Genomic DNA, 21,306 nt, shown 5'->3' with positions numbered 1-21,306 from the left:
TCACTTAGAGAAAAGATTTAAGGTGCCGTTTAGCGTGGTTTCAAAGCTGATGACTTTGGCTCGCTCCATGAGACAGTTAACGCCTTCGCTTTAAAAAGGGTAGGTGGGGATGGGGCACTTTTAGTTCTGCTTTTGTAGAGGGAAGCTCGACGAAATCTTCACTTTCGTAATTTTGAGGCGTGAAAAACATTGTAAAAAGAAAATTGCCCTTGTCTATTTTCTTTCACTCAAATTTTGCTGTAATACCAGGACGATCAATTCTGTGCTGCTAGTTCCCATTATGGGTTGTCTCAGCTCGAGGAAGGCACCTACTAAAACTCCCTGATGCTAGGACCAAACATCCACGCATGCATACACATCAACATACTGTAAACAATGTATTTTTCGCGGGCTCAGTATTTCACAATTTACGTCAAAGCTGAAGTTTTGGAATAATTTGTGGGTCCTAATTTTCACGACGCGGTAGGATCTCAGTATAGATTACAATGCGTTTACCTTTTACCGGAAGTGTTCGCGGGGCCTATTTTTCGCAAACTGTTTGCGATTCGCGAAAACTAGGTCCTTGCGAACATTGTCGTTTACAGTATTTAAAATCCAATACATTTTTAAAACAGTCGGTAGTGTATAGCGCGAAAACAATCAGTTGGTAATTATGTAATCTCGCGAGGGCACGCCGGCTGCACTGACCATCTCAGCCGCCCCAGTGTTGCCTCGTTTGGCCACGGTGGCGCCAATGATTAACCGACGGTGGCGCGCTCTGGAACCCTGCCCAGCGCACGTAGCTGTCCTGAGAAGGACGACACGGGACCCCCGACGCTTTGTGGAAAGTCGGGACAGTCCCTCGAAATCCGGAACAATTGGTAACCCTACACGTAAAAGAAGTTTGTTGAGAAAGCGAGACAAAAATGTCGTTCAACACCGGTTCCTGGTACGGTTTTCCAACCAAAGAGTTTGCCTAATCCCAGAAGGTGGGCCCCCAATACACACCCAACGATGTCGTACAAGTCTCGTGTTATCGCCAGCCGTGATCCCGGTGGTGTTACGGTGGCGGTAGTGGAGGTGGAGGACATGTTTTCCTGCAGGTCGCTGTCCAGCTCGACAGCTCGCGGAAGCTTTGGCGTCCGGGAGTATGTTTTCCGCGATGACAGTGATACCCGCAATCGCTCATACCGTATTTACTCGCATAATGAACAGCGCATTCACGAATGGTCAAGGGCACGTCACAGTAACCATGCTTTATAAATTGCAAACCTTTTTAGGACGCTTTCGGCCCTAAAAAGCCGAAAGAAAAGCGCCCTACGGAGCTCACTCAGCATGGAGAGCGACGGGACCATTTTTAGGCCTAACGACTTTCATGCTTTCACTGTCCAAAAGCGGACCACAGACGACGGCGTGTATGTTGACATCAATGCATCCGATAGGTGAAGAATGTCTGGGGCTGGGCAATTCCTCGACCCAAACTTCGTCAAGTGTGCGTGCCGCTCAGTTTCAAGGCTGATCACTTCTGCAACTTTGCACTTGCAGCCATTACGAAAGTACCTTGGCTTGGCTTGACTTGGCCTGACCGCTTGGTGGCAAAAGATAATTGGCTTGGTGAGTTGGACGCGATTCGAGACTCGCGAAGCCGAAAATTGGAGGTGCGTTCATTACGGGAGGAAAAAAAAAAAAAGTCCAAATGTTGTTACCTGTTGTAGAAGTTGCGTTCATTGTGCGAGAGCATTCACTATGCAGGTAAATACTCTACTTTTCGCCGAGATTTCCGGTGCCAACTGCCGGATAGCGACATCCGACGACGTGACACGCCGGCTTCTGCGACGTCATTCGTTGCACCTTCTGAACCACTTTTGATGTATGGGCGGAACGGGACGGCAAACGTGTTGGTCGAAGATGCGTTCTGGGCATGTCACCGACGACAAGCACCCGCGTTAACGGCATCGCACACAGATGCATCACTCGCGTTGCCACCCGCCCCGAAAGAGTGTAGGAGGCCCAGACCTGGAGTTCTTGGTTGGCCAACTGCTCGAATGCGGGGGGAACCTTGGCCCCGACCCTGGTCAGAAACTCTGCCAGCTGGACCGACAAGTGGGCGTTGTCCCGCGTCAGGATTAAGTGGGCCAGCGGGCTGTCCCTCGGATCGGAGTCTCCCTGCAAAAAACACCCCCCCACAAAAAAAATAAAAATAATTGAGACGTTTGCGTTTAGATGGCACACGGTCGGTTTGCCTTTGAGGTACGGCAACGCTAGTGTACGCCGTGGGCGAGAAGTTTAGCTGGTGCAGTACGGCTGCTAGCCTGGGGGCCTTTTACGTGCATCGCACAATAGTGATACATGATAGCAAGCCGGCACGATGCTCGTCCAGTTCGAGACGGGCAGGGCTGGGGATTGAAACCACGACTCTAGGGTTCTGCACTGCGAGTTTTCGCTCCACGCGTTCCGAGCTGTAATGCACGAACGCACTCGGTCTCCGATACCCCTTGCTGCGAGGATCTGGCAGCAGGTAAGCGGTCAGTGGAGACACTGGTGGGCGAGTGTGTTCAAAAAGGGCAGAAAGCGTTTTACAAGTCATTTTCTATGAGAAAATTGTTACGAACGAGAGTCATGAGCAAGCGTCATGAACGAGCATCAGGAATGATCAAAATGAACGAGCGACACGCCTGAGGTGTTTCACAACGTAACGTAAAAACTGCAGCTTGGGCGAGTAAGTTGAGCGTGAACTCGTATAACCAGCATACCCCCCACATATGCTGGTCCTATGAGTCACAGGGAAACAAGCCGCTCCTACCGTTCAACTCTGCGCATTCTGAGCTGGTCAAGGGGGGTATTATAAAACTCTGTCTCAACAACTCACTTAACAAATCATGCAAACATACTATCCAAAAAAGCTTTGACGTGCAAATCTCTCGATTAACGTCAGCAGGGTACTCTAGTCATTTACTAACATAGATCACCGTAAGCCTCCTCAAAGCACTGTAAAAGGGTGGTCCTATTAAGACAAATCCCAAAGACAGGACAACTAGACTTGTAGTTGTACCCTGCATCCACAAGTTCTCTCAAGGTCTCAAAAACGTAGCCAATAGGGTCAATCTTGAAGTGATCTTCACCGCTCCGACCAAGCTCACGAGCCTATACGAAGGAGCGAACAATCCATCGCACACACAGTGTGATCTGCACAAAAAATCACTGCACCAGCTTTGCTCAGTGCACAGAAAAAGTGGTGTACTCCTTTCCTCTTTCCTGCGGAAAGATACATCGGGGTCAACGATTGACTCCGTGAACGTGACAACAATATTGCCAGTGCAAACTTGGGTCATCTAGGTATACACTGCCGGAATCTCGGGTGTGCGGCAAGTCGAAAAAGTTGCACCATCCTAAGCTGGCATAATAAGATAATGCCTTAAAATAAATGTTTGTCAAAAAAAAAAAAAAATTTTACATTTTATTCATGCTACAGTATGAAGTTTTCAATTTGCGTGCGAAACCAAAACTGTAATTCGATGGGATGATGATGATAGCGTTTGTACTCAACTAGTGTACGCCCTGAAGTCTAGCGAACTCTGAGCACACACTAGTCGGGTACAAACGCTATCATCATCATCCCACAGGGGTAGAGTTTTGGTTTCGCCTGCAGATAGAAAAATTTGTATTGTAACACAAATATTGGGCAAAACATTTTTTTGTTATTTCTGCAAACATTTATTTTGAAACTTGCCTCTCCCAACCAGATAGAAAAAATTGCTTCCCTAGGTTCAGTGTATTACCCTTTGATACCCAAAACTTTACTTGAAATACTGCAGACCTAGAAATCCTGATGTGGTTCTACAACACACAGAACAAAATAAATCTGGTCTTTGAAAAATACCTTTCTTCAAAATTATGTTTTCGAAATGTTGATTGTGAGCAACATTGAGCATTTGTAGCATTATTTTATGTGCAATGACCGAAAGCAATTACAACCTGGTGAAGGCATAGGTGCACTTTGCATTTCGCACAGTACGGACACTTGTAACTATTTGCAATATTTGCACCCGTTTTTCTTCTCGGCGTTTCAAGGTCGGTGGTGCACGCCATCACCCTCACATGGCCTGTCAGCTTTCGTTTTAAAGGAGCTGTGCAACAATTTCAGGGCTTTGCTTAAGTTATTGTGGAAGTTGATGCCTGAAACTTCTGAAGTGAACTACAGAAAACAGATTTTGCCTGGATACCCTAGTTTTTATTTAAAAAAATGAGAAAGATCCAGGTTTTCGCCACCTCTCAACTCGTACGTTGTCTTCCGGGTCACGTGCACAGTGATGTTGATGGGGTACGAGCGGAGTTCCGGAAAAGTTCTCTCTTTAGAGCTATCAGTGAGCAGCGAGAACTCATCCGCTGGCAACCGCGTGACCCCGTGCTGGCGGGTGCCGCGCGAACAATATGGTGAAAGGAGGAAAGTCTCGTCCGGGTCCGGCCATACCCGTCCGGCTCTGTCCCCCTCCGGCTTCTGGCGACTGTTTGCAGAAGCAGATAGAGCTGACGGTTTTGTGGACCTAGGATAGATGGCGCCACTAAAACTCCGTATAATAAAAGATTTGTCGATGATACCAGGTTTTTGATGCATTTATATATACAGTAAAACCTCATTAATTCTATCCCCGCTAATTCGGAAATTCGGATAATTTGAACTGCCGATCTGGTCCCGTCAAACGCATGAATTAGTCAATGGCAGCAAACGCTCATTAATTCGGAGGGTATGCGGCGCACTATGGTTAATTCGGACTAATTCGGCACGTGGCGCTAGTTACCGTCCGTTCCAAAGGGTATGATCGCTATCTATCCGAGGTGCACAAGTGGTTTTTCGCTTTTCCCATGGTTCTTTGCTCTTCCGGTTCTCCGTGCTTCGCACCAGTTTTGCTCTGGATCGCCGTGCTTCAGCGCGTCACTCTCCTGGCATGGAAGTGGCAGAAGCATAGCTGCAACGGAAAAAGGGTAGCACAAGTGACCGACGACCGGAATGGCAAAATCGCGACACGCGGTGCTATTTTTCCGGAGCGTGCCGATAGTGAGAGTGACAGTCACGTTTTATGCCTCAGCACGGGGATCCTAAAGCCCGCCATTTTAACTGCTATCTTATCCCTCAATTTTTCGCCGGCCACCCCCGCGTTGAAAACAACTGCAACGTGACTGGCACTCTTGCTATCGGCGCACTCGGGAAAAATAGCGCCGGGTTTTGCGATTTCGCCGCTCCGATTATTGGTCAGTTGTGCTACTTCTATCGGCGCACTCGGGAAAAATAGCACCGGGTGTTGCGATTTCACCGCTCCGATTATTGGTCAGTTGTGCTACTCGTTTTCCGTTGCAGCTGTAGTAGGCTAAGAATTTAGCGACGAAAGTGGAAATACTGAGGGCCTTGAAGGATGGCATCTCTCGAAAAGTGATGGAAAGTTACGAGGTCAAGAGAAGCAGTTTGACCACATACGTGAAAATTGAGGCCGATATCCTACGGGCTTTCAAGAGGGAGAAGTTCAACGCGAAAAGGAAGCGGCCGTGGAAGGTGGTGCACCCGAAACTAGAAGAGGGCTTGCTGTGCTATCTTGTCAGCGTGCGGGATGCGTAGCTCCGACAGTGCGAGTGCGGTGGAGCACTCGAGCGCGCTAAGGAAAGTTGCCGTCTCCGTCCAAATGTCGTCCAGAAAGCAGGCGGTAATAACATATTTCTTCTCAAAATAAAGCTATGTCACAGGTAAACGTTCTGGCAGTTTTCTTTGTCCTTTCGATATTTCGGATAGTTCATACATTTTTGCCGGTCCCATGAGATCCGAATTAACGAGGTTTTACTGTATGTTGGAACGACAAGATTCATAAAAAAAAGTTACCTTTTATCGAGCAGGTATTCGCGCAACTTGCTATCTCTCTACAAGATTCCCTATTGACGTCACGCCGCGTGTTTCTCATGGCCGCCGCTCGCGGCTGCAGGTCGGGGAATATTCTAAGTTTTGTCTCGCTATTATGCGGTGGAATCGCAACATTTCGATGAAAGGAGGGTGTGTTTTCTGTCATTTGTGACAAGGTGAACAATATCAAAAGCAGAAGATGCCAATTCTTTCAACAATAAAATCGTTGCACAGCTCCTTTAAGGGACAGTGATCTCTTTTAAAGAGGCAATTCAATTCTCCACCGCTAAGCGCAGGTATCCTTGCCCTTGCGATAGAGGGCACTAAATTTATTGAGGCGCACATGGCATGGGAGAAATTAGATCATTCTTGAGTTGTTGCTGCTCCTGAGCAATACTGGGCATCAAAGGGTTAAGACGTGCCTTCCCAACAGACAAGGAAGGAGACAGTCCCCAGCAAAGACTGCAGGCGCTCACCTTGGCGTCGAAGCTGCGCATGCGTTCTGCCAGGCACGAGAAGCGAAACCCAAAGTTGAACCTGGACAGCTCGGGGACGTCGTAGTGGACGAGGACGGCAGCGTCCCGAATACCGGCCCAGGACAGGATGTTGTCCTGAGCCACCAGGACAGGTGCACACGTGTCCTTGTGGGGGGCAGCCCACTCGTTCGCCACGCCTGCATTCACGCACGATGAGGCATCGTTGAGGAGCAGAGAAAGAAAGCGTCGCACACATACCGTTCCGGAAATATCCAACGCTCTACCGTCCTTAGATAAACTACTCACCTGTCTGGAAACTTTGGCAGTTTCCACCTTAGTAAAATTTGCCACAACAAACGGTGCCGACACAAGTAGTAGGAGCAAAGAAAAGTAAAAAGAGATTCAAAGTAAAAAAAAAAAAAATGAACCTCGATGCCAGTGTAACATTTTGAATGGATCCTAGCAAGTTCTACAATGGGGAACGCGATAAGCGCTATACTCCGTTTCGCCTTATGTTGTACCGCAGCGAAGGCTAGAAGTGCGTGCACATAGCGTTGGCAGCTGCTTTTAAGTCAAGAGAGCTTGTGCCGCCGAGATGTGCCCCAGAGCAAGGAGCTCGAGCTTGTAGCCTTTCCTGCGGTACATCATAAGGTGAAACAGAGTATAGTGCTTTTCTCAGCTAGTAACATTGATGGTAGCGTATACGGAGACGAGTACTAGTGGCTCAACTTTGAGACGTGTCGTAGGGAAGTTTTGGGTCACAAAGTTCTTGATCTCAGAGTAGCATGTTCAGGCCGAGATGTGCCGTATTTACACAACGTAAGTCGACCCATTTTTCAATTTTTGAAAATCTGAACGGGGGGAGGGCTGACTTATAATCGAATCAAAGCATTACCGCCGACAAAACTGAAACAATCGTGATATCAAGAACACCTCGGCTTGTTACGAGTTCAGCCATCTGAACTTGTAGCATTGTACAATTCTGTGCGCCCATTTTACAAATTATTTTTTTATTATTTGTAGAACGAGTATTATTGATAGGGATTCGCAAATTAACCCGAATATACGGAGGTGAACAGCGCACGGCGCGCCCGACTCCCAGGTGTGGCGGCACTTCTTGTAAGAACCACTCCGGAGGCTGCTGGGACAGCCTCACGGCTCACTCCCCGCTGCTCCTTTTTGCAGTTTTTCACACGATTTACGGTCGTACGTCGTTTGATGGAGTGTCAAGATCATGCTGAAGTGCTAATTATGCTTTTTTGTATTGACACGCGTGATCCGGGCAGTTAAGGTTTTCGGTGCTCGTTTATGGCCATTCTTCACCCAGGAGTAACCAACAACTGCACTGCTGGGCGCAAGTTCGACCTGTCGGAGCAGGTGACGCTCTAGTGGAGTCTGCAGTGGGATCTTAAACTGTGACGGCAAACAAAGAGGCTTCCGCAGGCCAAAATCTGGATAGGTGGTGATGCCTTCCGGAGTTAAAGGTCAGGCTTGGAACGTACGCCGCAAATGTACGTAATCGGTCCCTACCCGTGACGTGCAACGCGATCGCAGAGCAAGCGCGGAAGATGAGGTTGATGCTGTCATTCGCGAAGTGCGAGATTTCGTTGGACAACGCCAACGACATGCTTTGAGGATGTAGCAGTGATGACGACGGGACTGACATCACCAGTGTGGATGAGTCATAGTCTAGTCGCGAACATAGTGGAAACGACAGTGAACAGCTTCAGTTGTCCCGCCTCCAGCGTGAACTTCCTAGTTTCGACAACGTCTGGGCATCTCATGCACCTCACGCATGCATGCGCAGCCAAAGCACGCCAGAAGGCATTGATCGCGTGTTAGAGGCTGGGCTTTCAAAACAGATATTTTGCCGTTCTCACGTCTTCACACTAAAATACACATCTAAAGATTTTTTTAGGGGCGAAGCTCCTTGGGGTCTAGCCTTGTTTGTACGGCGACTATGCTCACATCGATTGCCATCCCATTTGTCTTTTTAAAAAAAGAAAAAAATGTTTGCGCAGTCGACAGGATTCGAACCTGTATGGGGAGATTACGATAAATTTCTAGTCCATCGCCTTAACCACTCAGCCACGACTGCAAGACGAGTAAAGGGCTCGGAGATGCGGTAGTAACTTAAGAGCTGGGGATGTCATGGATGAAACATTGCATGTAGCCGCTCAATGTCTATACAGGAGAGGGTGCTGCAGTCAAATGCGTATATAATCGCGTTAAACTTTGCATGCATTGGCTCAACGTTTATAGACGAGAGGGCGCTGCGGTCAAATGCTCAAATGCATATATAACCACGTTCCATACCACATATTCCATACCAACGCAACCCGGAACTCAGCACTACCTATGAGCAATAAAAAAAATCAGCACCATCAGCACTACCTTTGAACAGTAAAATCAGTATCATCAGCACCACCAGAGCTTTGCCCCAATCAACATCATTCACCACGTGAAGATGTGGTCATTTTTTTTTTTTGGTCGACTTACAATTGTGTAAATACGGTACACAGAAGTGACACTGATACCCTCGAGGGGTTTCGCGGCGCAGGCCTCACCACAACCGAACGCATGCAACGGCAAGGGAACGCTTGCGAGGTTCAAGACACAGTGCGTTCCCCTGATCCCACTGCCTCACCCCCCTTGGCATCCCTCGATCGAGGGGCGAACTACACTGGTTGAATGTGGTCACGCAATTCGACGTCACAAAGCTTTCTGCCTAGTAAAACGCTGACACCACGAAACGCGGCTGGGAAGTCCCCGTAACAGCTATCGTCATAATAACTGACTCAATCAAAAGCAGCAAGAAAGGGAAATGAGAGCAACTCACCACGAACACTGACCATGGGCAGCCTGTCGTGGAGAAGCAGAGCAAAGATACTTTCCGACTGGAGCAGCCGGTGCACTTTGAGTGCGCTCTCGTGGCTCGAGGTGCAGACTACTGCCTTGCGACCACGGCTGCCCTCCAGCAGCTCTGCGAAAGGACGGATTCAAGCGATTGATTACGGCTACAAAGCTACAAAAGCCACGCTGTGCCAAGTGTGAGACGGCAAAGAGAAACGCGACAGGTCTTTCTTGAAAGTGTGCGCCACGTAGCGGCTGCGGCGCAAATTATCCGAGCCTGCCATCGTTAGGGCCTGTCCTCCAAGCAGTATTGGGCATGAAAGGGGCAGCAGCGTTCGGCGTCCACTCGGACCCGATTGCGTGCCTGGTGTCCGAGAAATGTCGAACGCCAACGTTGCTCGACATGCTTTAAAAAAAATCATGAGCCATTCCACTCTGAGAAAGTGGATGACCAGCAAAGCTGTTTAGCACACGACACAGACCCGCCCTGAGGAGCCACAGGAAACTAGACACGCGCAACGGGACCGCCACCCGGCAGAAAGCAGACGCGCGACGAGACCGCCACTCCGGGAGAGCAGAAGGAAAGGAAACTAGGCATGCAAGCGCTTGGAACGATGACAAAGAGAGGGCAGTGCGAGCGTAGACATGGAAATTCCAGAGAACCCTAGCCATAAACAGCTTCGCTGCAAAGGGGGTCTGCTCAGAACGGCCCAACTACCAATCCCTACAATAATTTGCTGGATCGCCGACCTCCGCTTTGAGCACGTTGCGCGAATGCGGCCGCCGGTCAGCCATCTTACGACACCCGCTGAAGCGCTGCCAGGGCTGTGGTCACGTGACCTACAGATGGTAACCATGGTAACTGTCTAGGCTTGACAGCGCAAGAGTGGGTGACGCAAGATGGCCGATTGGTGGCGTCACATTTTCGGAAGGGGCAATCGGCGATTCAGCAAGTTGTCAGAGAGACCAGAGGACCCACGGAGGTAGGAAGCTTGTGGAGGCGACATGACGCCACCAGAGTTGAAGCCAGGAGTGTGGAGGGACACGTCTCCAACGATAACCAAAACAAAGAATAGGAGGTAAAGGAGAACTGACTAGGCACCGACTGCTGATTTGGTCGCCCCAAGGGCTCTAAGGTGACCGAAACAGCCATTGGCACCAAATTAGCTCTCCTTTTCGTCCAATAGCGTCTCTTGGTTTTGGTCATCATTGGGGGTGTGTCCCTCTACACTTCTGGCTTTACTTCTGGTGGCGTGAGGTCGCCTCCACAAGCTTCCTAGCTCCATGGGTGGACCCGACTAAAGCCCCTCGATGTGCTTGCATCTGTCTTGCAAGTAACGTCAAACGCACCACTGCACGAGACCCGTGTCTCAAGTGGCCCTTAGAGGCAAATGGCGGCAGAACACCTGCTTGTGGTATGTGTCTTGCACGCTTTCACAACAATGGCTGTCGGTATTGTAAGCGTGAATGTCATCTAGGGACTTTAAATCCGACCGGTGGGCGACGCAGAAAATCTGGCGCCGCAAAGCGGAAACACCTAGACGGCATTGCTCACCGAGCAGCGCAGCGTCACGCGCCTTGGGGTCGACATAGCGCACAAAGGTGGGCACCCTGGCGTAGACAGCCGCTTCGGCGAAGGAGGAGAAGAGCACCACGGGGCTGTGCTGGGCCCGCAGCAGGCGCAGGAGCGAGTCCATCCCCTCCGTCCACCGGCTGGTGCACACCACCACCTGATTGAGCAGGCAGCGGGAGGCGCGCCTGCACAGGGCCTCACTGTACTCCTGCAGCACCTGACGCACCTGCGAAAACGCCGTTTCGAGGCTGTACAGACTTCCCAAGGTCGACCGCAACGAAAGAGAACTCTTACTTTATTCATTCAGCCCCCTCAGTGCCGGTACGGCTTAATGGGGGGGGCGAACAACGATAAAAAAAGAACTTGTCGGCATTTGTGGCACAAAACCTCAAACTTCTCGCTGAACTATACGAAGAGACTGAGGGAGAGGAGGAGACGACAGTGTGCGGGGACACTGGAGCGCGGAGCTCCGATTGGAAGGACTTGTGGGTAGATGCAAAGACTAGCTTCTTTCCTCTCTACCCATCGTCTTCCTCCAATCAGAGCGAACAAGAGCGTTGTCTGCTCCTCGCATTCGAACAGTGAGCAGAGACAAAGGCCTTAATTGCGTCTACCCACTATCCTTCCCATCACAGCTCGGCGCACCGACGTCCCCGCGCATTCTCACACCTCCTCCCTCAGTTTTTCCCCTATAGCTCAGTGGTCCTCAAGTGGGGGTCCCTGAACACCCCGTTAGGATCCCCGAAGCCCTTGACAGTCAGGCAAGCCGAGTGCTCCCCCTGCCGCCGTCTTGGCCCTGCGCTTTGAGTGCTTCCTTCATATCGGCGGAAACTGTACATGCTATCGCCGCTAATGAATCCCCATAAAAGCACTGAATACCTTTTAAGACAATTCGGGTGACCTTAAAAGGGCCCTGCAAGGAATTTTTTACTAGTTTTTAATTTGCACCGAACGTGAGCGCACTGAACGTAGTAACTTAATGAAACCTTTCTTTTCTCAAATTTCACTTTATCTTAAAAGTTATAGGCAAATCAAAATTACAAAAACAAGCAAAAAATAACATCCTTCATGACGTCCTTGGTTGCTTGAGTGGCCATGAACTAGAGGGGTAGTGAGCTCAGCAAGCGGTCACGGCTGCCGCACTCCATGTAGACGGCTCAAGAGGACGCCACTAAAGCATGTTCTGGCTAGGCTGTATGAAGTGGGCAGCTAGGGTGGCTTGCATTGCATTTGCTGCACGATTAAACGCTAATTCAGTATGACACTTCATTGGCCACAAACGACAGCAAACATAGGATAAAGATCAGTTCAGAACGGGAACCACTTCGCCCTGCCATACCGCTAAAAGGCCAAACCACAAGCAAAAGCTGCTTGCCGAAGGCCTTAGGAACGCTTGGAACCGGTTAGATCCTCCACTCCATACGACCGCAGCGCCGCCACGTTTATCTGGGACCTTTCTACACTCGCTTTTCATCGGTGCCTGATCCCACTACACCTCTCTAGTACGCGCAGTCTTTTTTACCACTTGGTGGCGGGTATGTCGACGGGTCATTTCTTGTTTCCGTACTTTCTAAACTGCATTTGTTTCTTTTCTGATCTAAAATAGTGAACAAAAACTACTTTTATAAATAATTGAAACGGTTCGCACCACTTATATTTTGTATTTCGACTAAAATGAAGCTTTTAGCGGCCCTGACCAGTAGTAAGCGCAGCACCAAAGACGTCACATATCACACGGTTTTGGCACCGTGGGTCGCCCCCGTAGGTAGAGGAGGTTTCCGCATCGCTCGGTTAAAATAGGACGCACTGATATTTAGTTACTCTCTCCGTGCCCGCTGGCTTGCCCGAACCCCAAGAGACGTTGAAACTGCAAGAAAGGTAGACGCTGAAATATGATTACTGGGCCCCTTTAAGTCACGTGGAGGATAGCCCCACCTACCCAAGCGTGTGGATCTCATTTAGAACGCGAGCTTACTAAACGTGACCTATGTTCGTACAACGAGGAAGCACTCACCTCTTCGGTGAACTCCTCAATGAGCCGCTCTCCGTCGTCCAGCACCAAGTGGCAGCAGCGCTTCAGGTTCACCACAAGGTGGTCATACTTGTGCATCACTCGCAGCAGGCAGAGAGGAGTCGCTATGAGCACGTCCACCCCGTTAACCAGCTGAACCTGTATCACAGCGCGTCGGAAGACAAACGTCTCCTTTGTTAAAGGTGGACACTGTCGCCGAGTCACAATCACCTTGATCATACGTATACAGTCAAGCCCAATTATGTCAAACCAGGTAGTTCAAAATATCATCTATTTCAAACACACAAAACACCCCCTTGAAAATCTTACATAAAAGTATAGGCACCATGTGCGTAGGTATCAAACTTCACCACCTGGGACACTTGATACATTGAACAGCGTGCCATGCCCCTGGTAAGGACGCTTTCTTCACACACTGCCATCGAGGCACGGTTTGCACGCGCCGAGGACAAAGGACTCTGGCCTCTCAGGTCGCGGGCAGCAAAAGGCACGAGGCAGAGTAGAAGAACAACATCTCGTCTCAACTCCTTAGCCCCCCAGATAAAAAAAAAAAGAATACTTTGTTTATTTCTGTTTACCTTTTTCTTTTCCCTTTTTTGCTTAGTGTTTTTGTCTTGACGTTGAGTTTGCTGTCTGATTTTACGTGTCCTTTTTGTTGTTGTTGCTCGCCGGACTTTTTTTTCTGCGGATGAAGAGATTTTCTTTTTACGCATCCCTTTCTTAGTTTTTTCTTTCTTTTTCTTTCATTCATTTCGTGTTCTGTTGTCCACGCTGTTAACCCATTCACCACCATGGACGAGCTGGGTTCTTCCGCACTGAATAAGACACACGTCCCTTCCCAAAGACCAAGCGGACAAATCGACGCGTTTAGTGTTGCGTGCCGTCAAAAGATGGCGCAAGGGATGTATTTATAGATCGAGAAGGAAACCGGTTTGACACTGGCAACAAGGGCTTTAAAACTTGTGGTGTCCACTTCTGAAAGCGGTCTCCCTCTTGTCAACTGTGCAACGAGAACGTGGGGACACAATAAAAATTTTATGACACATCTTCCGTTCGGACGACGAGGACATAAACCTTTCGTACGACAGTGCAGCGACAGTGAGACCCCCCAGCTGTTTGACTTTAGCTCCGACGACTCAGATCTGGTGAAGACATAGTGTTGGTATGTCGGCATTGGATGAGAATCAATGTGGAGAAGCCTCCCTCCCACCCCTCAGCGTTCTCACTTCAGTGCTGTGCCGGGCATGAACGTTGACGTAGCAGGCGATGCCAACAGTTTACACTACTATATTTTTATGTTTACGCTATGCATAAATGTTTATGCTGCTAAACTCCATATAAAAAAGATATCTGTATATTTGGATTGTTTTTTAGTTATTGAGGCAGGCAAAGGGTTAAAGTCGCAACGATGCGAGTGCGCAAGCGGCGGCACCTGCCTTGTTTGACCTTGAACCATGTTTTGGTATGGAAACATGTGTTCTTTTTTTTTTTTTTTTTTTCTCCTGTGCCTCTGCTATTTTGCCTATGTAGGAGGTTGAGGACCTTGTCAAGCTGTACTTTACAGCTTTTTTTCTCGACCTCCACCATCAGTGTTGATGGGAAATAAACTTACTTACTTACTTACTTCTTTGCCAAGTATGTTTTCACAAGGTTCTACTGTATCTAGCAGTTCTTGGATGCTCTATTTGGTAAGCTCCCGTTTCTCACGATCTTCGGTATTAGCAGAGACGCACGCAAATGTCAATTGGAGCTTACGTTGACATACTTTTGATTATTGAATTATCAATATATCAAACTATTTTACAATCTCCCTCAAATTCGATGTACCCTGGTTCGTCTGTAGTTACAATCGTTTTTTCTCAAAGAGCTAAAACGCATAGTCTGAGACAGCGCCCTGCTATATGTGGCTTGGAAGCACCGTACGTGCAAACAGAACCTTTAGAAGAGGAAAGACCTGACCACCACTCAGATTCTTTAAATGGTATTCAAGGGTTATGAAGAACCTCAACTGTGACAACGCTGGGCGTCTATTATCACGAACAAGAGGTGCATCAATTACGAAGCCAATGTGAACGATTCGCATGCCCCCATGCAGAACACACCCCGTAATTTCCGACTAGACCACATCTGAACACGACTTTTGACAGACTTCTTATTCGTAAATATCACGCCGGATTACATTAAGCGTCCAGCGCGGTGTAGCAGCGGCAACTCCGTGGGAGAAAAGGAGCGCGTATGCTGTGCAGGAAAGAGTCACGATACGGCACAAGCAAGGGCGTTAAGAAAACCAAGACCTCCTCCGTACGACATCCAGCATGCAGCCCAACAAACTTCAGGCTGACAAAGAGTGTCTCGAATAAAGCAAAAACTAAAACTGATCTGAAAAAAAAAAAAAAAAAATGAGTAAGGATGCAGGAGAGCTCCCCTTTTACGTTTTGACGTTTCTCTTCTACCCAGTCTCAGGTTAATTCAACTGAAAATGAGACTGTTTCATCTCTTTTAAACAGACAGTTCACCGTTCGTTAGATTCGGGCGACTAAAGCGCAGTGACGCCGAAGCACGGGTCGAATGGTCACCTCCTTGCCGGCTTCCGAGCCCCCCGCGTAGAGGACACCGCACTTTGGGATCTTGGAGTCTTGCGTGAGTAGCTTGAACTGATCGTAGATCCTCTGGGCCCCCTTCCAGGTCGACGAGAGCACCAGCACCAGAGGCTGAAACATGGCACAGACAACTGGCATCATATCTCCGGGGCGTCTTTAGCTCGCACAACAACCTACAAATCTTCTACGGTTTTCTGATCCTGACCCACATAACCTCCGGAGCCACCCTTCCCTACCATACCTACTTTATAAAGCTTATTATTATTATTATTATTATTGTTATACCATGGCACGAGTCATGAGACGTGGCGAGAGTTTGAAAGGGAAGCTAATGCAATGGGTTTTAAGATACTCAAAGTGAGGCTCAATAAGTTTAATAGAGTTGTTATCAATAAATGGTAGATCATGAAAAAAACTAGCTGAACAAAGATATTGTTTTATATGTATGTTTCGTGTTTTTGCACTTGTGTCTTTTTACAGAAAACTACCAAGTTGCAGAGTTATCAAATTTGGTAAATTTAGAGCTCCTATATTCCTGCATGCCTGGTACAAAAAACGTGAGCCATCGTGAAAAATTGACAAGACCAAATTTTTCTTTGTTTTGGAAAATAAAATCATTACCTTTTAACACTGTCTATTGAAAAAGAAATTCCAAAAAAGACAATTGACTCGGGCTCAAAGCATAAACACATCTGTGCAAATAATTTGATTGAAATATTGTTACGAATGACAATTGATGAGGCAGTAAAAACAAAAGAAACTAAACGCTTAATGTGGTGAACTTGTTCCAAAGCAAAAGCAGAACAGAATAATGGAAGGTAACAAGACATCGTTGAGGCGTCGAATGTCGGCATGAATGCAGGGTCGAGCGCTGGCAAAAGACAGACTCCATACGGTGCAGAGCGGCTTCTCTTGAGCTTTCCCTGGGAGCCTAGATTATTCTACCTTGTTCGTTCTGGAAGTATACGTTCCGAGCATGAACAAGCTACAAGGCGCTCCAACATTCTAGAACCTTCTACTTACATAAAGAAAGAAAAAGAAAATGACAAGCGTTCAAGCCCCGGCCATTTGTATGGCAGCCAAGCGCGCTTCCTAGTTGGCTAGCTGCGCATGCGGCAATATAGACAGCCATATTTGACTAATAAAAAACAAAATTTTATTTTTATTTGTTTTTTGCATATTATAAAATTTTATAAGGACGCCAATCAAAATGAAGAGACAAATGGCGAAAAACATGGGGTGGGCTATCTTTGGCAATGCAACAGCAAAACTTTATAAAACAAATCGTAGAGCCCTTCAACTTCACGTGAAGATGAAGGAACAGTGAAGCCGTAGTCTTTAGGACGTCTAGGACGACTTCAAGGACGAATTCTAGAACAGCCTCAAGGACGACCTCAAGGACGATGCCTGGAGGAAGACGTATACGATAACCTGAAGGATGACTTTGAGGATTACCTTGAAGAAGACGCATAGGACGACCTCTCAGACGACATCAAGGACGACTTCTAGGACGACCTCGAGGATGACGTCTAGGACAACCTCAAGGAAGACTTCTAGGACAATCTCTCAAACGAGGCCTAGAGGACAACGCCTAGGACAACCTCTCGGACAACCTCAAGGACGACTTCTAGGGCGATCTAGAGGATGATACCTACGGATGATAACAAGGGACCAGAACCTCACTATCTAATAATGCCAAGGAAGGCTACTCATGCTGGTTGCCCCCTCTTTATTTTTACTTATTCATACTTGCCACGACCAACGGGCAGTTTTCTGTCAACATCCGCGGACACATTTTTTCCCAGATCCTAGCGGATAACAGCTTCACTGTAGAAATAGTGATAAAACACCGGGGTATCCGCTACAGGCCATGTGAAGAAAGAACCAATACTGCTGATCAAGGACATGGCAAGTTCACATTTCACGATGCAATAAACACGCAGGAATTCACTACGGACTCCCGTGTCATGGTAAAAGATATTGTGGACGCAGTTGATTCGAATCACACGGTTCAGTCTAGCAACTTTGATCCTCACAGTAACTAATAATTTTTAATTAAATGAACGCCGAAAAACGTCTGCCGATTGTCTTTCAGTTTGGCAACTTTAATCATCATCATCATCATTTCAGTGCCTGGCATTTATGCCAAACTAATGGCAGCCTACTTGAGGCTGGTGAAGAAGGAAGCTGAAGCTCTGCTACCAGGTGGAGGATCTAGCAAGTTTGTCTCCTTCCTTTGTAGGGGTTGCAGCGACGTCAGAACGCCGAGCTCCGATGGGCTCCAATTGAAGGATGGTGGGTAGACCTCGAGGCAGCTTGCATTGAAGTTTACCCACTCTTCTTCGACTGGAGCCAATCGGAGCTCGGCGTTCTGACGTCGCTGCAACTCCTACAAAAGAAGCAGACAAACTTGCGCTCCACATACGTTTAAGACGTTGGTACGAGACGACACAAGAATCAGATACGACGGCTGCGCGAGTGTTCATTTAGGAGTGTGGCCCACTAAATTTCTTGCCACAAGTTTGGCCCCGAGGCCTTTAGATGGCGGGCACTTAATCGAGGTTTTTAAAGGGCGATAGCTCTCAAGTTTCAAGTAGTGCCCTTGCGATCGAAATCAAACATTTGCAGGTAGAGTTACGGTCGCGCGTCAGCGCACTCACTCACATTGCTCACGGATGCTAAGCTGGCACAATCACACTGGTCGATATAAACTTCCAAACGAAAACTAGAACAAAACAAAAACTAGCAATTTTCTCGCGTCACCATAATAATTTTTTTTTTTTTCCCTTTAGGATTTTTTTAGCGGACGTTGACAGTCACCGACAGACGCTCGCATGCGACTGTGACTCGTCCATGGCTCCGTCTTGCACCCCCTGGCCGAGAAAGATGGGCCTAGGGTCTCTGCTTTGCACCGGTCGGTTCTCATGTCCACACCGTCAAAACCGAAGCCAATCGAGGTAGAATTACGAGGTGATCAAAGAACCACTCCTCATCTGCCGTTGACGCGCTTAGTAAATGACGGCGACAGTCGAAAGACCGCTTCGCGACTGCCCTCGGTTTGTCGAAGGCGAAAGTGCCTTTTGAGCCACCAGATGACACTGAACTCCGAAAGGGGTCCACCGCGACGGCCCAGACGAAGCCGGAGGGTCACCCACCCCGCTGCTGACGGGCAGGTGGCGATAGTCCGACTCCGACGTGAGCCTCGAAACGAGGGGCAGCAGGTAGGAGAGGGTCTTGCCCGAGTGGGGGGAGCCGACGGCCACCACCGTGCGGCCGCTCAGCACGGCGGGCCAGGCCACGGACTGGATGCACGAGGGGCCCCGAAAGCCCAGGGAGCACAGCCGCTGCAAGAGACGCCGCACGCGGTGAGGGCGGGAGCGATTTACGACGGCGATTCCAGAGCTATCTGCACTCCGGCTGTAGATCTTATTTTAATCGTAACCTTTCGAAAGCCGAGCCCGTCGCGAATTATCATGTGGGCAAAGCCTCGGCTGATTTGCAAATGCTTCGTTGCATTATCTACCGTCACTCGTTGATCCAATAGAATCGGTTCGCTCGTGTGCTCAATGTCGTCGTCGGACGTGGACAAAGTCAGGCTCCTTCTTAATGACTGACACTTGTGCGTCCTTCCTCGAACGTCTGCCGTAATGTGCCGAGAGATGCCCCAACCCTGAAAGATGACCCACCCCATTTTGGGCACAATATTCTATTTTTTTCAAAATCACCGAAAGGTAGCCCACTTTTAGTAATTGCAGTGCCCTCGCCAACGGTGACCTCGGCAGAAATGGTGTTACTTAGTTACGGCGAAAGATAAGCGAACAGTCCTGATTGGGAAGGACGGTCGTTCTTGGTTCATTGCCCCTCCCTACGATTGCAAGTTTCGAAGGTCACTAAATATTGAACTAGAATTTTGTCTAATTTTTTTTTTTTTCGCACACCAAAAGTTAGTTTACTGCTCATTTCCACCTGATATGTTTTCGATTTTAGGTGGGCTACTCTCGGCATATTACGGTATATCCATTCAAACACACTTTCTTGCGACAGCACGCTTCCTTTATGCTGTCCACAAAAAGTTTCTGTAACTATTGGCATCAGACACACGCTCAGACCAAAAACAATGACTCCACCACTTGGGCAAATCACACGTGGAATGGCCATTGTTTTTCACACCTCAGTCACAACTCAGCTGACTTAACAGATTCAAACCTGCACAGCAGTGACCGGAGAGACAGCAACCTTGTACGAAAAATTCCGGTAAGACAGTGCGGCCAACAGGGCTAACACAAGTTTTGAGGTAACCGAAGTGTGGATAATTTTTTCATCGCCCTCGTATACGGGCGGCTCCTGGATCACAAGGATGTAAAATTAGAAACCGGTTCACAAAAACAGAAAAAAATGCATAGAGTGCAGGTAAGCTGGCGTACAGTAAAACCTCGTTATAACAAAGTTGAAGGAGTGGTGGTAATTATTTTGTTATAACCATCAGTTTGTTATAGCCAATGTCCATTTCTTCCCACTATTAGCAAGCAAGGGGAATTATGATTGCTTTGTTATATCCATTAGTTTGTTATATCCCATTTTGTTATAACGAGGTTTTAGTGTATATAGAAAGTGATGGTGAACCCCGAGACTGGGGAAAAACAGATCTAAAAAAGTAAGAGGAAAGAAAGAGGGGACAGAAAGCAACTGTGTTCTTCTTCAGTCTCGGGACTCACCATTACGCTCCATGAAACGTTCAGCTTTAAAAAAGTTTGCCCCGTTTCTGCAATGTCGTGGCAAAGAGAGTGGTAACACAAAACGGGTGCTGCTATGCGGCAAAGTTGCACAGATGAACTTGGTGCACATGTGGTCAACCAATGGCGCTGACGCTGTCGTGCGTATGCCATCCCTCAGAAAAGAAATGAGAAACCTGCCAAGGCTAGCGCTCTGTCGGGGGGACTTGACTTCAATCACCGCAAATGTGACTTGCAGTCAAACGCTCACCCGGCACTCATGTACAGTCATACCCCACACGCTGGCCTTCCAGCAAGTGACCTAGAAAGTCCGGCACTATGGTCTCGTTATTAGGACCTCCTGTTTACACACCCTCCAACCTGACGACCCCCAGCTTGAGTCTTCGGAAATGTAGACCAACTCATGCTCAAGAGGCAAAAACGGGTGCTGAAACGCTTTTCAATTTATTCACGTATCTCCTTCCGATCTGGCACAGTGATGCATTTCTTGATGCAGATCTTTAAATCTCCGACCAGATTTAAGATAGCTTTTCTAAAAACGACGACATGGCAAGGTAGGAATACCTAGTTAGGTCATTTCTTAAAGGGGCAATTGCTCGTTCAAAAAGCCTACTGCTGACTATACATATATGGCGATTTGGAAGGGTCAACCATACATCCTACAGCTAATGAAATCTTTATAAAAAGGTGCTATACAATACATACACATTGAAATCTCTTTCTCTCTGAATCATCAACCCGTAGAAAATTAGTCCAAGTTCATTTCGTAAAAATTATTTAGCCCACGACACACTCCGCAGTAGGCTCATTACACATTTCCTTTATGTTTCCCCTAGACTTGACTATCAAGGTAAAGCACACTTACGGCCCTGAGCGTGTCTTGGAACGGAATCTGGTCCAGGCTGGAGACCAGGCGGGGCAGGGCACTGCCATGGCACAGCGCCCGCACCGTGCGGCCGGCCACGAGCGAACTCCAGTGGGAAGGTTCCTGAGGAAGCGGGACACGCTGCTTTGTTCACTCGGAACACACCGCACACGGTTGACCCAAAGACTACGGTAAACTCCCGAGAGACGTCCCGTGCCCGAAAGGTACTAAACCCGCCCATTATTTTCGACTCGACTCAGTTTTCTTTTAAACACCGAAAGATAGTCCACTCTTAGTGACTGCGGTGT

At 48.2% G+C, this 21,306-nt stretch overlaps 1 protein-coding gene across 1 annotated transcript in view; it reads right to left on the bottom strand.

Moving 5' to 3' along the window:
* Nucleotides 1-21,306, bottom strand: part of LOC8030934 (putative ATP-dependent RNA helicase TDRD12) — a 95,214-nt gene that overhangs the window by 44,311 nt on the left and 29,597 nt on the right. Inside the window, exons 11-18 of the mRNA XM_029972386.4 lie at nt 20,999-21,121; nt 18,556-18,744; nt 15,377-15,511; nt 12,783-12,938; nt 10,751-10,994; nt 9,182-9,325; nt 6,343-6,539; nt 1,996-2,145 (exon numbers count right to left, since the gene is read on the bottom strand). Coding sequence (XP_029828246.3) covers nt 1,996-2,145; nt 6,343-6,539; nt 9,182-9,325; nt 10,751-10,994; nt 12,783-12,938; nt 15,377-15,511; nt 18,556-18,744; nt 20,999-21,121 — 1,338 coding nt within the window. The remainder of the gene's footprint in view (nt 1-1,995; nt 2,146-6,342; nt 6,540-9,181; nt 9,326-10,750; nt 10,995-12,782; nt 12,939-15,376; nt 15,512-18,555; nt 18,745-20,998; nt 21,122-21,306) is intronic.

This window comes from Ixodes scapularis, unplaced genomic scaffold, assembly GCF_016920785.2.
Source record: "Ixodes scapularis isolate PalLabHiFi unplaced genomic scaffold, ASM1692078v2 PGA_scaffold8__174_contigs__length_109621045, whole genome shotgun sequence".
Taxonomy (NCBI): domain Eukaryota; kingdom Metazoa; phylum Arthropoda; class Arachnida; order Ixodida; family Ixodidae; genus Ixodes; species Ixodes scapularis.
This window is presented reverse-complemented; position numbering and strand designations above follow the sequence as displayed.